Source organism: Suillus paluster (assembly GCF_016628075.1).
Source record: "Suillus paluster strain FC165 chromosome Unknown EDB91scaffold_3, whole genome shotgun sequence".
NCBI lineage: Eukaryota > Fungi > Basidiomycota > Agaricomycetes > Boletales > Suillaceae > Suillus > Suillus paluster.
In genome coordinates this window covers 775,701-787,861 of record NW_024537563.1, presented here as the reverse complement: position 1 = coordinate 787,861, position 12,161 = coordinate 775,701, and the positions used below count along the sequence as shown (strand labels likewise).

General features: G+C 48.3%; 7 protein-coding genes across 7 annotated transcripts; 3 read left to right on the top strand and 4 right to left on the bottom strand.

Annotated features, from left to right (window-relative positions):
• Nucleotides 1-244: 244 nt before the first annotated feature.
• EDB91DRAFT_1215231 (uncharacterized protein) lies at nucleotides 245-1,733 on the bottom strand (the record flags this gene model as incomplete). The annotated part of the gene is made up of 2 exons (XM_041320814.1): nucleotides 1,177-1,733; nucleotides 245-1,130 (listed from the first exon to the last, which is right to left on the bottom strand). Exons 1-2 carry the CDS (start codon nucleotides 1,656-1,658, stop codon nucleotides 245-247), a joined length of 1,368 nt encoding a protein of 455 aa, XP_041183138.1. The 5' UTR covers nucleotides 1,659-1,733.
• On the bottom strand, nucleotides 1,734-2,867 carry EDB91DRAFT_1099931 (uncharacterized protein). The gene is made up of 4 exons (XM_041317161.1): nucleotides 2,525-2,867; nucleotides 2,350-2,472; nucleotides 2,213-2,291; nucleotides 1,734-2,155 (listed from the first exon to the last, which is right to left on the bottom strand). Exons 1-4 carry the CDS (start codon nucleotides 2,770-2,772, stop codon nucleotides 1,949-1,951), a joined length of 657 nt encoding a protein of 218 aa, XP_041183137.1. The 5' UTR covers nucleotides 2,773-2,867; the 3' UTR covers nucleotides 1,734-1,948.
• Nucleotides 2,868-3,101: 234 nt separating this feature from the next.
• Nucleotides 3,102-4,063, top strand: EDB91DRAFT_1333172 (uncharacterized protein). Its single transcript, XM_041325422.1, has 4 exons — nucleotides 3,102-3,301; nucleotides 3,355-3,570; nucleotides 3,627-3,676; nucleotides 3,737-4,063. The coding sequence occupies exons 1-3, from the start codon at nucleotides 3,284-3,286 to the stop codon at nucleotides 3,648-3,650; spliced, it is 258 nt and encodes an 85-aa protein (XP_041183136.1). The 5' UTR covers nucleotides 3,102-3,283; the 3' UTR covers nucleotides 3,651-3,676; nucleotides 3,737-4,063.
• Nucleotides 4,064-4,200: 137 nt separating this feature from the next.
• On the bottom strand, nucleotides 4,201-5,886 carry EDB91DRAFT_1333171 (uncharacterized protein). The gene is made up of 10 exons (XM_041325421.1): nucleotides 5,866-5,886; nucleotides 5,706-5,814; nucleotides 5,618-5,646; nucleotides 5,548-5,561; nucleotides 5,460-5,495; nucleotides 5,241-5,300; nucleotides 5,048-5,182; nucleotides 4,758-4,989; nucleotides 4,652-4,703; nucleotides 4,201-4,591 (listed from the first exon to the last, which is right to left on the bottom strand). The coding sequence occupies exons 2-10, from the start codon at nucleotides 5,724-5,726 to the stop codon at nucleotides 4,373-4,375; spliced, it is 798 nt and encodes a 265-aa protein (XP_041183135.1). The 5' UTR covers nucleotides 5,727-5,814; nucleotides 5,866-5,886; the 3' UTR covers nucleotides 4,201-4,372.
• Nucleotides 5,887-7,338: 1,452 nt separating this feature from the next.
• On the bottom strand, nucleotides 7,339-8,926 carry EDB91DRAFT_1286495 (uncharacterized protein; the record flags this gene model as incomplete). Its single annotated transcript, XM_041324805.1, has 3 exons — nucleotides 7,339-7,883; nucleotides 7,937-8,322; nucleotides 8,381-8,926. 3 exons carry the CDS (start codon nucleotides 8,924-8,926, stop codon nucleotides 7,775-7,777), a joined length of 1,041 nt encoding a protein of 346 aa, XP_041183134.1. The 3' UTR covers nucleotides 7,339-7,774.
• A 120-nt stretch (nucleotides 8,927-9,046) lies between these two features.
• Nucleotides 9,047-11,036, top strand: EDB91DRAFT_1215221 (uncharacterized protein). Its single transcript, XM_041320813.1, has 2 exons — nucleotides 9,047-10,548; nucleotides 10,605-11,036. The coding sequence occupies exons 1-2, from the start codon at nucleotides 9,125-9,127 to the stop codon at nucleotides 10,801-10,803; spliced, it is 1,623 nt and encodes a 540-aa protein (XP_041183133.1). The 5' UTR covers nucleotides 9,047-9,124; the 3' UTR covers nucleotides 10,804-11,036.
• Nucleotides 11,037-11,108: 72 nt separating this feature from the next.
• On the top strand, nucleotides 11,109-11,995 carry EDB91DRAFT_1043152 (uncharacterized protein; the record flags this gene model as incomplete). The annotated part of the gene is made up of 2 exons (XM_041313043.1): nucleotides 11,109-11,310; nucleotides 11,364-11,995. The coding sequence occupies 2 exons, from the start codon at nucleotides 11,109-11,111 to the stop codon at nucleotides 11,993-11,995; spliced, it is 834 nt and encodes a 277-aa protein (XP_041183132.1).
• Between the last annotated feature and the right edge of the window lie 166 nt (nucleotides 11,996-12,161).

The following is a 12,161-nucleotide window of genomic DNA, read 5'->3' as shown; positions in this document are numbered from 1 at the left end:
CGGGAGTGTGGCGACAGGCCATCTGGCTCACTATTTGTACGCGTTCATGCTGTGGATTATTTCACTGCGTCAATTGTCACAGTCGCTTGATCCACAATGCTCGTGAATTGTGGAAGCTTACGGATGTGGACACTCGGAGATTCAATGGTTGCAAGTCCCTAGAATCGATGCAGCCGACTTGAGCACAAGAAGGAGAAAAGGGGCGAAGGTCTGCATACACAACAGAGTAGGCGACAAGAAAGGGTTACTCCGCTACGTCTTCGTCCCAATCATCACCCCAATCTACCGCCTCTGAATCATAGTCGGCGGCGCCTTGTGCTTGCTTGATCAACTCGAGAACGGCAGCATAATCAAGCTCAGGGCCCTCTCCTTCATCAGCTGAGAAAGATCCTGTGCTGCCAATGTCGTCCTCGGTGGTGCGTGCTTCCACAACACAGTCTTCGTCGTCATGGTCGCTTTCCGCGTAGCTCCCTAAAACTCCCAGTTCGTCTCGTGTTTGGGTGGCTACCACTTTTTCCGATGCAGTCTCACTGTCACTTCCATAGTCGCCGACGAGTCCTGAAATCGCCTTTCTCCCCGCTTTCGCATTTAGCTTTCGTCTTTTCGTTGCTCTGATGTCCTGCTCGTCCTCGGACATCGGCGAGAGCTGACCCCCTTTTGTCACAACATTTCCAACAAATGTGGACGAGTCCGGGTCGTATATGTGAATGGTGGGGAATTCTGCGAAGTGCGTGCCCTGAAGCAATTCCTGAAGAGTCTGAGAGGGACAAATTTTATAGTAAGACGGGCCGCCCTGCATTCCGACGCCTGGATAATATGTTATCCTGGACAAGTCCATTCGCGCAGGTAGGTAACAATGAGGAACTTTGAAACCTTCGGGATCGTCTGGATGAGGGTGGACAAGAGAAGTAACCCAGTCTGGACAAGAATTTTCTTTCTTCGGCTTGGGACGGTCCTTGTTGGAAGTTGGATGTTGAGGGACGTGTCGCTGAAGAAGGGTGATTAGCGGGGAATGAATGGCATTACGATGCACAAGTGCGGCATATGGAGCCGATGCTGCAGATGAAGAAGGTTGCGACGGCGCTCCGGGGTAAAACTTGAACTCTATCGTCAACAACGCAGCCTGCGTTCTGGTGAAAGTTAGCACATTGTTAAGGGAGGAATCCAAGAGCGCACTTTGCATCAAGAGTCGACTGGTTTACCTTTCTGCGATGCATTCCGACTGGAAGTACATCCATTTCGATATCCAAGGTTTCTAGATGAGCTTTTAGCAGATCTCTTTTGGACGATCCACTACCCCTTCCACCTCTACCCCTTCCCCTTCCCATACGTGCACCCCCTCTTCCCCTCATATCTTTTGCTTTCTCGTATCCTGCTATTGCGTAGCCTTCAAGAGCAATCTCTCCACCCCATCCACTCACTTTTCTGCCTACTTCTTCGAGAAAACAATAGTCGCGCATCATTGTGCCCCAACCATAAGCATTCATCTGCACATAAGCCGCCTTATTGCGTTCCCCGCTACATCCGGTTTCGGATTTGTGGGCTCGAGAGCAGGGTAGAGAACATGTTGGGGTAGAGCACCCCGGACAAGTATAACGTGCAGGGGTTGAGCAACGCGCACACAGACGAGTTGATGACCCACTAGCGATTGACTCCATTGATGTGACTGAGATGCAGATGTTGAAGGAGAATGGCCAGACCGGTCATGGATGTGCTCAGTGCTGATAAGTTTTTGCTATTATGATATACCAATTTAGTATAATTACCTTATGTCAGTACTACGATCAGCTCTACTTCTTTGTGCTAATACCCGAACCAATTCACATCATAGTTCGTTATTCCAGAAAGATTGCACATCTCAAACACGCCAGTACTTTCGAATTCCAAGATCGTTCACAGGTGCAAAACTTGCCCCTAAATCCATCGCTTGACGAACTCTTTGTTTAAGTTACAAGTCCTGTCGCCGCAGGTCTAATAGTCCCTTCATGATAAGCTGGACTTCGAGAACAGCATCGATGGCTGCGCGGACTGTGCTCACTTGCACGTGCCCGCCAGATGCTGATGCGGACGTATTAACCTGAGTAGCTGTCTTAACCTCGACTTCCCAAAGGGTGTCAGTATGTGCAGGTATAGGAAGGGAGGTCTTTGGGTCGACCTAGTCAGAAGTGATGTTAACTAAGGGCAACGGAAATGACAATATCAACACGAATACCTGCTCTTGCTGAAACATCTGTATTATCAGAGCCCCTCTCCGAAATGCATATCCACGTTTGTAGATTTGAGATCGTTGTCTAATGAACTTATACATAAGTGTAAGAATAGAAGATGAGTACTCGAGCATATACTGACACATATCCCAGTGCCGAAGCAAAACTGAGGGCATCACCGATCACCTCGCAAGTAGCCCATGGTCGAACAGTGGCCTCCGGGTGAACACGCACAGACTCCGGCTTGAGGTATGAGAAAAGCGTCCTATGTGATGGTTGATTCTAACTCCTTCGTTCAAGTGGGCTGTCCAACCGACCATCCACTTTCCGTCCCATCTCCTAGTTCTTTTTTTGCTCTTAGCAAGGCTGGCTCGTCTCCTTGGATCTGTGACTGAACTCCGAACTGCTCGAATAAAATTTCACGGGTGTGCATGGGCACTGCGGACTCCGTGTGCAACGTCAGGCGATTGAGAATCGCCTTGAGATCCCGAGCGAAGAATTCACCGAAAAGAGCGACCTCGTAGGCATGCGCGTGTGTCTGTGTGCTTGCGAACATGGAAGTCATGTTCAAGTTTAAGAGTGGATCTTGTCGGAGACTCGGAGTTGGGTATGTAGATGCCAAAGTAAATGTTCTGTAAGGCAAGACTTAAGTGGGGGAAACCCTTACATAATTCTGCACATCGAGGCCCTTTGGACTTCGGTATCTCCCATGTATTGTTATTTGTTATATCATACATGCACTACATAGTGATCCTATCGTGACAGCGTTCAGAGAGCCAATCCGAGATGTTAGTGAGTACACAAGTGATGCCTTGACAAGCTATATCAGCAGTTGAGCAATTTTTGTGGTTGATGTGTGAGAAAAATCTATGCCAATCATAGAGATGAGGTAAAAAAGCGACAGCAGATTCAAGCTGGCATAGGCTGGCATTGACCTTTTGCTTCGCAGGTGATATTTTTTGTTCTACGCCAGATTGCCAATAAACCTTGCTTTACAAGGTAACAAGTTATGGTCGGACCGTCTGTATGAACTAAGTTCTCAAAGCCTTAGGTGGCAATCTGCTGGCATTGCAGATATGCATCTATTCGAAAAGGTGGATAAGTTCTTCCTATAGCACCATGAAGAACAATATTCAGCACATAAAAGCAAGCCGTCTTCCTACTGTCCCCTTCAGATTTATTTGTCCATATCACATCCTCACAAACAATGCGTTTCTCCTTGGTCTTCGCTGTCGCTGCTGCTTTGACAACATCAATATCTGCCAGGCCCAGAAACGCCGCTGAAAGTGAAGAGTGTCCTGCATTTTGCAACTTTCAAAGGTGCTGCGCTGGGCAGAAATGCATACCGCAGTACTTATTCACTGTGAGTATGAGTAGTTCACGTCCCGGATTTAACCACATGACTCATCGGCGTGGTAGATCTGGGAATGTGTGGATCGGTGAGTAGCATGTCGCGACAGTGCACTACAGTGAGTCGTGTTTTTGCTTCGCATCGGTGCAGTATGGTTGATGCCAGTACGACACGTGAGTTACTAGTAGCGAGTCATAGGGGAGGACTCTGAATCGGATCGGCTAACTTCGATGTCCTTGAGAGCATCCAGGCGTGAAAGAAGTGGATGCATATAGACTTATTTTGTATCTCTGAGACAGAAATGGAGAGAGAAAATTACTGCCAGCGCTCAACACCGACGCGGCAGACATTAAGAATGTGACGTGACAACTTCGAAGCTATAATGATGGGGGAGGGTAAGTATCATAAATGAGAGAAAAACGTGATGTCGTAGACGTCAAAATGAATGATGTGACATGTACTTATGTGGGATGGGAAGGAGAATGTTCCACTTTGAGAGCGGGCGCGGGCGGTTGATGAGGATGTGGATGTGACTAATATTGGATGACTTCAATGACGAAGGGGTTCTAATAAGTATGGGTTACACGACATTGGCATCGTATCGGTAAAAAAAAGGTATCGACTGTATGTCGAAACTACGAACACTTCTTGCAGAGTAGCTAACGAGTGTTAATCACTTGGAGCGTTCCCAGTGCTCCACAACACTGCCAGCTTTTTTTTTGTTTTTTTTTGTTTCCAATTTGTGTCTTGTGAGAGTAGTACTCTATGTCAGACAATACAATCTAGTCTAGGGACCCTGTGTCCCGCTGCGCCTCTAGATCCATGAATGCCCACACTGCCAGCTTGTCATATACGTGTACTCCTGGGAATCATTTGAAGTCATGCCGGTTCCTATATTGGATTCGGCTTCGGCGTCAGCTACGAGCTCAGCGTGGTATTCTCGAACGCAGAGGATGAGGCGTGGTCCCAGCACAAACATCTGCAGGACCGAGAAAATGTTAAGAACACCATTATAACCCATAGGATCTGAGTCCTATAGAAATACCAATGATGAATAGTGGTCCACGCGAATATCAGTGAAAGATCGGCATACCGAGATCGTCGGAAAATAAAAAACGAGGGCGATGCAAGAACCAGCGGCAAAGCTGGCACATGCGTAACTTTAGCGGAAGAAGATAACCGCCAAATGACCAACTCACGTTGCAAAATAAACCACGTGAGTTCTCATTAAAAACACGAAACAGTCTCCCATGGATGATCCGCCCGATAATCGTCGTAGTTCACGGAAGTGTCTTACAGAAATCCAAACTGCAAGACACAGTGCGAGGACCTCCCATACAATGCGGAGTATCCAAGTTATGGGCATCAGAAGTTGGGAATCTCCCTCATAGTCATAAGTACACTGATAGGTATCAGAGAGGATGAACTCCTCTGGTTTTCATCCGATGAGTCCGATGTACCAAGTCGTTGGTGCAAAATTGAAGCTTACCCCCTGAAACACGGCTGATTCCTCTTGCGGTGATCAATGCGCAAGCGACTGTGAGAGCCAGGGAGATTACAAAGAGAAAGACGATCATCTTCCTCGAGCGCTGATACATGGCATGCAACCGAGTGATCATGATGGCTTGCATGATGTTTCAGCAAACTCAACATCACGGAGGTATTGCAGTCGAGTGACTCACCGCCTACCATGACAGTGACCACCACATTCATCCAATTTAGTGCTAAGAAAAGATTATTGCCTGACAAACCGGTTAGAGATGAGCATCGAGGAATCAAACACCCCAAACACACTCACAGCTGCTGCGGTCATTATAATGAACCAACACAGAGAGCCTCACTCACCCCTACGTAGGAGCGCAGTCATTTGGATGTGAATGGCAGGCATTGGTGCAGAATACTCACTACATCTGTCAGCGAGACTGATGGAAGACTTCCTGTGTGTTACTGGTCAGAACAAACAATTGCAGTGTATGCGAGGAAACATACCCAGCATGTACATGCTGATCGAGGGAGATGGTTTATTAGCACAGTGCCAACTTAAGTCTTGCAAACATACACGACATATGGCATCCCGGCATAGCGCACCTATAATGTTTCGAAGTCAGTACGACCTGTAAACTGCCCTTATAACATAAGCTACGTACACTTAGGTACATGACAGTCATGAGGGACCACCGTCGCCTCTGACACGGATCAATTGTCTTAACCTGGTGTTCTTCTGATATAGGCTCTGCTCACCCAAACCAGATCAATCTATAAAATCATTCTCAGCGAGGTGCTGCTCCAATGATAATATCACCCTACCTCTCGTCCGAACGTCAGTGCTGGCAACGCCATAAGGGTATTGTTGATTCTTCAATACTAAGTTGCTCACCCCAATCATATATCACTGCAGCAAAGGAAACAACTGCGAAACCGCAGTCAATGCTAGATCAAGATATCACCGATATCATCCAACTGGCTCTCCACGAACCTGCAACATAGCTGTAATAACGGTTGGAATTGATGACTGACCACCAACTGGGATCATTTGAGATTATAACCATACTCGACGGATGGGTGTGAGCGAGTGGCGAACTTGGTGGATGTAAACCGATGGGATTCGTGCTAGATATGCCACCATCCAGCGCTTTTATCAGCACCACGAGGATGATATCCGTCCCTGCCTTGATTGACCGAAGTAAGGTATCGTCATACAAAATCAATTAGAAAGCGGTAGTCCCCGATCGAATTACCGGATCTGTAAGTACAGCATCGTCTCACGCGTGTGATGTTTGAACATGGAAAAGTTCGAAAAGCTGTTCGTGTTGTTGGATTCTTGTTTCCAATATCATTCTTTCTTGCCACACTTGCATCAGTTCAGGAGCTCCTTCGGTGAAATCATGTAGTTCGTCGATCTCACACATGTCTAGGTGCGATGTGCCATTTCAATAATCCTCAATGAGCATCGACACTCTCCGCCTCGCTGATCCGGCAGGCTGAGGAGCAGTGCAATAGCTCATACTAGGTCTACTACCAAAACCACAACCTGTCAGCATGACACAAGAAAAGTCAGAACCGAAAGATAGAAGGAGTCCTCACGCAGCAAATAGATAACTCACATCTCCCATCCCAGATGCAACACAGCTCTGATGGAAAACACGCAAAATCCCACCACAGCTGATGACACCAATTCGCACAGCAAGATACTCCTGATTGATAATCGGCGATTGATCTGGTGCATCTATAATGCCAGCTCACAGCAGAAATGAGAAGCCACAGGAAACACGATTCGGACATGGCTGTACGCCCACACAGGAAGTCCGACTTCCTTGTTCTTCCAATTGTACAGGGTCGTCTCGGAAACCATCGATGGTTGTTGTTTTTTAGTGATCTTCTTCTGGCCTAACTTCCGGTCTATTTTTGCTACAACATTAATATGAATGTACGAGAGAGGTAAGCCAAAGAACTCACTGCAGGATCTTCATCACTACTAGCGATATCATGGGCTGAGCACAAAAGCCGCACAGTAGATTCATGGATCCACCCTTGCACACGGATGGTCACAGTCAAACACATGTCATCACAGAGCGTGCTGTTTGCATCCTCCATCTAGAATGCAAGTCAACGAATCAGAAACAAGTGCATACGCACTTGCTTCTCTTTAATGTTGACGAGATGTTTCCTCAAAAGTGCTGGTTAGTTTCTCGGGTCGACACTTATGAACAGCTCAATGCCAAGTGACGAGTCTTTGCAACCTTTCGTGTCGCTGTTGAATTTGACGTATGTGCTACGGGTCACCGAGGCACAGTTCTTAGGACCATCGCGTGAGTAATTTTGAGAAGGCCGAACAACGTATATATAGGGGTTCGGACAGGGATGGGTTGCCTTATCCGCATATCAGAGCGATGCGTGGAGCGCGTCAATGCTCGTCAAATGACCGGCAAGGGGAGACATTATAGTGTCACCTCCTAGAGCAACAAGGGTTTATCTCAGTAGCCAACAACTCGTAAAAACAGACGAAAGTGACCTGAAACACCGAATCAGTCTGCGCTCTGATTAGTCCCTCCCAAAGTCCATAAAACAAATGCTAAAGATGTAGGGTGACATTGATCGTCAAGCTATAGCGACCCATGACACATTAGATTAAGATCACAAGCTCGCAAGGGAACGAGACCGCCATAGTGCCGGGTAAATGGAGTTGAAGTGTAGCTGAATTATATAGATGGAATATCTATAATTTCCACACCTGGTGTGACTTGTAACCCAATGATTGCAGTACTCCGCCTATTGGCCCTTGTGAATAGTTTCGACCATAAGGTCCTGCGATAGCCTCGACCATTCTGCGACGCATCGATGAGTAACATCAGAATAGAGAAAGTAAGCGGGGACTAACTGCTGTGGACCACAAACCAAAAATAGTATCTTTCGGTCACTGTCCTCGCTATCTCGCGAGAATAAGCCGCGCCACCAAGAAAGACGAGAGGCGGAATAGAGGGCACGACGTATCGAATCTTTCCCAATACGACCATGGTGCATCTCTAGATCTGTAAAGCGTTGACCATTGCTTTCGTCAAGCGAGTCGACGAACAACTTGAGTCTCAGCCTGTCGGGATTATGCTGCGCGAGTTTTAATAGAGGATTGAGGACCTCACGTGGAGGTAGTTCTGAGGGACTTCTTGATGAATGTAACAGGGTGATTCGGCCATGGAAGGATGGACTGCTGGAGAATACGGTACGCAGCAGCTGGTAGAATGGAGTAATACCAGTGCCACCGGATATCTGGAACGTCAAAATCATCAAGACAGAGGTAATCTAGTAGAAATTCTTGTTTTCTCACCAAAACAATCTCGTCCCAAGCATCATCCTTCCAAGACCAGGTTTTGAGAGGGCCTCGAATTTCGATGGTCTCCCCGACCTTTTTCGAGTGCAACCACCGACTGACTTCGCCATGCTGATACTTTTTGATCCAAAACCTCATATTTCCGTCCTTGTCTACCCCATCGAGTGGAGTGTAAGGTCGTTCCACTTGTATGTCATCGTCTTTGATGAAGACGGACCAGATAGGTGCGAAGAGATCGCTTTCATTGGGCAAAAGTTCGGGAGGTACCGCGACAGTCAACATTATTGTTCCACTTGATGCATAAGTGGACGAAACGAGTTTCGCTGGCGTGAAGTGAGACGGGCTGAGGGGTATGCTGTCACAAGTTGGTGCGCCGCGGGAGATGTCAGGCAAGAGAAAATAAGCGGCAACGACAGCAGATGTGCCTCCTAGAAGCAGTGCTGTAGTAGCCCTCCGTAACAATCTCGAGGTATTGATTGTCGCAAGACCCTGAGCACGAAGGCCAGCATGTCTCGCTAATACTTGAAAACGGGGCTTCAGCATCTGACGTTGAATTCTCAAAATGGCAGTACAGTAGAAGCTCTTGCCAAACAGGTGTAAATACAAGGATCGACGTTTCCATTTCGAACTTGAAAGTCGTTTCTTTGCTCGAGCTTCCCGCCAGCTCGCTCGAGTACAAAAAAATTACGACCCTCGCTCTTTCACAGTCTATTCTATTCTAATCATATTTAATCACTTATCATGAGACATATACGCGACGCTACACGTAGCTACGCTCCGAGAACAACTATTCACACGACCTCTGATAATACCGCGACGCTGGCGCTGCGATTACATCAAATGACTACCCCCACACTCCTTTCTCCTTCAAACACGCGATACATATATCGCGAGCGTCGTAACGAGTTGACCCCCGAGTTCCAGTCTAATGGGTTCCTAAAATCACCTTCTCGTTTCCTCCTCGCTGGGCTTGGCATTCACTACGAGTTGGATTCTAGTGATATAGTTGGCGAGGCGATCCACTCGTACGATGAGCCACAAGGTGTCTCGTATATCCAGGCGGACGATATCAGTAGCGCCTTGCATCATTCAACTCCTGCGGGCACAGCATACCAACTAACAGATCGTACCGCCAAACACCTCACTCGCTTAAGCGATTCTCAAAACTCCCTAGCCATGTTCAGCGACACCTCTTTGCCTGACCTTGGGTACTCCTCGTCATCGTCCTCAGCTTCCTTGGCTTCCACTCGGTTTGCCTCTGACAATGAGGAAGCTCGGGCATTCTCCCTGCCTTATCATCTCGCGGATGGCGTTCTCTCTTGCTCACCTTCCAACATCGGTCTTATTCCTGACGTGAATATGTACAACCTCGCACTGTTCACGAAGCAGCCCAGCGTAGGTGTCGATCCTTTAGACACCATGGGACGGTCGTCGGCGTCAGCTATGTCACCTTACCTCTCCCCTCGCAATGCCACGTTCTGTTGCTCCTCTCCATTGAGCATTCAATATCCAGTTCCCTCCACCCTGGGAGCAATGGGAGAATCGACGCCCCGCCCACTATCCCAGGACTGTCCGTCGCCAGGCATAATTCACGATATTGTTACCATCTTGTCCACCTCTGCAACACAGGAACCTGATCAGCCGGAGTCCATGACAGTTACGTACAGCGAGCAGCCGTCTTTCGAGCAGTGCGCTCTGCAGAAGAGAGCTAGGGCGTCTCCGATAATGAAGATGGATAATTTGCCAGACGGATCTGTTTTGCATGTCTTCTCCCCAAAACAAGAAGGATTATACGTTCTTTCTAGCTACGAAAACCTCTCGTTCTCTTCGTCCGACAGAGTATTCTCCCCAAGGCAGATCAAACCCGATCCGGATCACATCATCTGTAACGATCAATATCCATCGCCGATTCTTAACGCACACACGGGAATAGAGCTGACCGAGCTGACCTTCAGAGCTCAGCGTTATAGGGCACGCCATTCTGCACAACAGATTGACCGAGGATGGTTAATGCATTTCGCGGGCAAGTTGACCGACCGTGGAGAGCTTATAGATGAATTCCGATGCTATGTCGTCGGGTGTGGCCAGAGGAACAAGCGCCGAGATCATATCATCGTACACGTCGGGGCCCACGTCGATCAACGGCCATTTGGCTGTTCCATGTGGTTTGTATTATTTTTGCTGTCTCTGGCGATCACTGACCATCACTGATTGCTGATAGCTCACAGCGGTTCCTCCGCAAGAATGAATGCAAACGTCACGAGGCAAGCCATACTGGCGTGAGACCCTATCATTGCGAAGTTTGCGGGCAGACCTTCGTTCGTCAGGACTTACTGAAGAGACATTCCAGGCGGTCCCATGATGTAGAAAAGGGGAGTCGCAGTGCAGGCTCGCGCCGTAAGAAGGCGAGGACTGAGTAGCTGCGTGGTTAACGTAGATTTCCTCGGACACTTCTCAATGTTGTTTGACTGATCGAGTTGTGAAAAGATCTCATGATCAGACAATGCGGCGACAGTTTTTGCCAGCATCAGACAGACCGTCACTTTTTCGCAGTGCTGAGCGCACAACACCAGTTGCTTGAAACGATGTGGTGTACATACTTAGTACTGTTCATGCACGGCATACCGCTACGGCTTGAATTTCATGTCGTGACACTGTGACAACGTGTGATGAGTCACATTCGATTTCCCTTGGAAGTTCAAAAAATTGGGGAGTAAGCTCAACCATGTCGACCAGAGGACGGTCCACATCCCCAAAGCCCTTGCAAGATGCCGATGTAGACATGGAGAATGGGGGAAACGATGACAAGAAGTGCAAAGTGGTTGTCGTCAACGGTTTGTCTCGCAACGTCGTGCAAGCGCATCTACAGACCATTTTCGCATTCTATGGAGAAATCGTGAAGGTCGACCTTCCACTCTTCTTGAAATGTAAGATTCTCGATAGTCATGGTTCTTTCATATTTTATTAATCTGTATTATAGCCGGTCAGAATCGAGGAAAGGCTGCCCTGGAGTTCGTAGATGCAGCATCCGCCCAGAAAGCCGCGTCACACATGAACGGCGGTCAACTAGATGGTTTGATCGTGAAAGTCGAGTTATCTGATCTCCCAATCCGTACTCGTACTCGTTCTCGCCCGCGTCCTCCACGCAACGGCCGTGAAAGGCGCTCACCGTCTCGGTCGCGTTCTCGCTCCCGTTCACCAGTGTTTCGTAGGAGAGCTTATGAACCTTCTCGTTTCAATGAAGCCTTTCGAGGAGGCAGAGGTTTCGGGCGTCGTGGACCTCCCGCCCGGGACACGTACCGTCCTTCTCGATCACGTTCCCGCTCGCCTATCAGGCGTGGGGATCGCTTGCCACTCAGACGGAGGTCTCCAAGTTACGAGCGTGGAGGGACTGGGTATGGACGCAGGGGTCGAACCCGCTCCAGGAGCTACTCGGTGCGCTCCAGTCGCTCTCGTTCACGCACTCCTTCTAGGTCTCGCTCTCGTTCCGCATCCTACTCCTCTTATTCGCGGTACAGCCGTAGCAGAACTCGTTCAAGGTCTCTTAGCCGCGCAAGGAGGAGTTACAGTCGTGATGACATCAGAGACAGCAGGTCCAGATCTCCGGTATAAAAACAATCTATATACTCTGGTATCTCAGCTTGCCGTCGTAATTATGAAGGGTTACTGTTCGTGTTTTACAGTACCGCAATGAACTGGTGTTCCGTACTCTAATCACTGGCCATGGAATCGTCATCAGCAAGGAAAGGTCTGCAATAGATCATGTTAACAGTAGCGT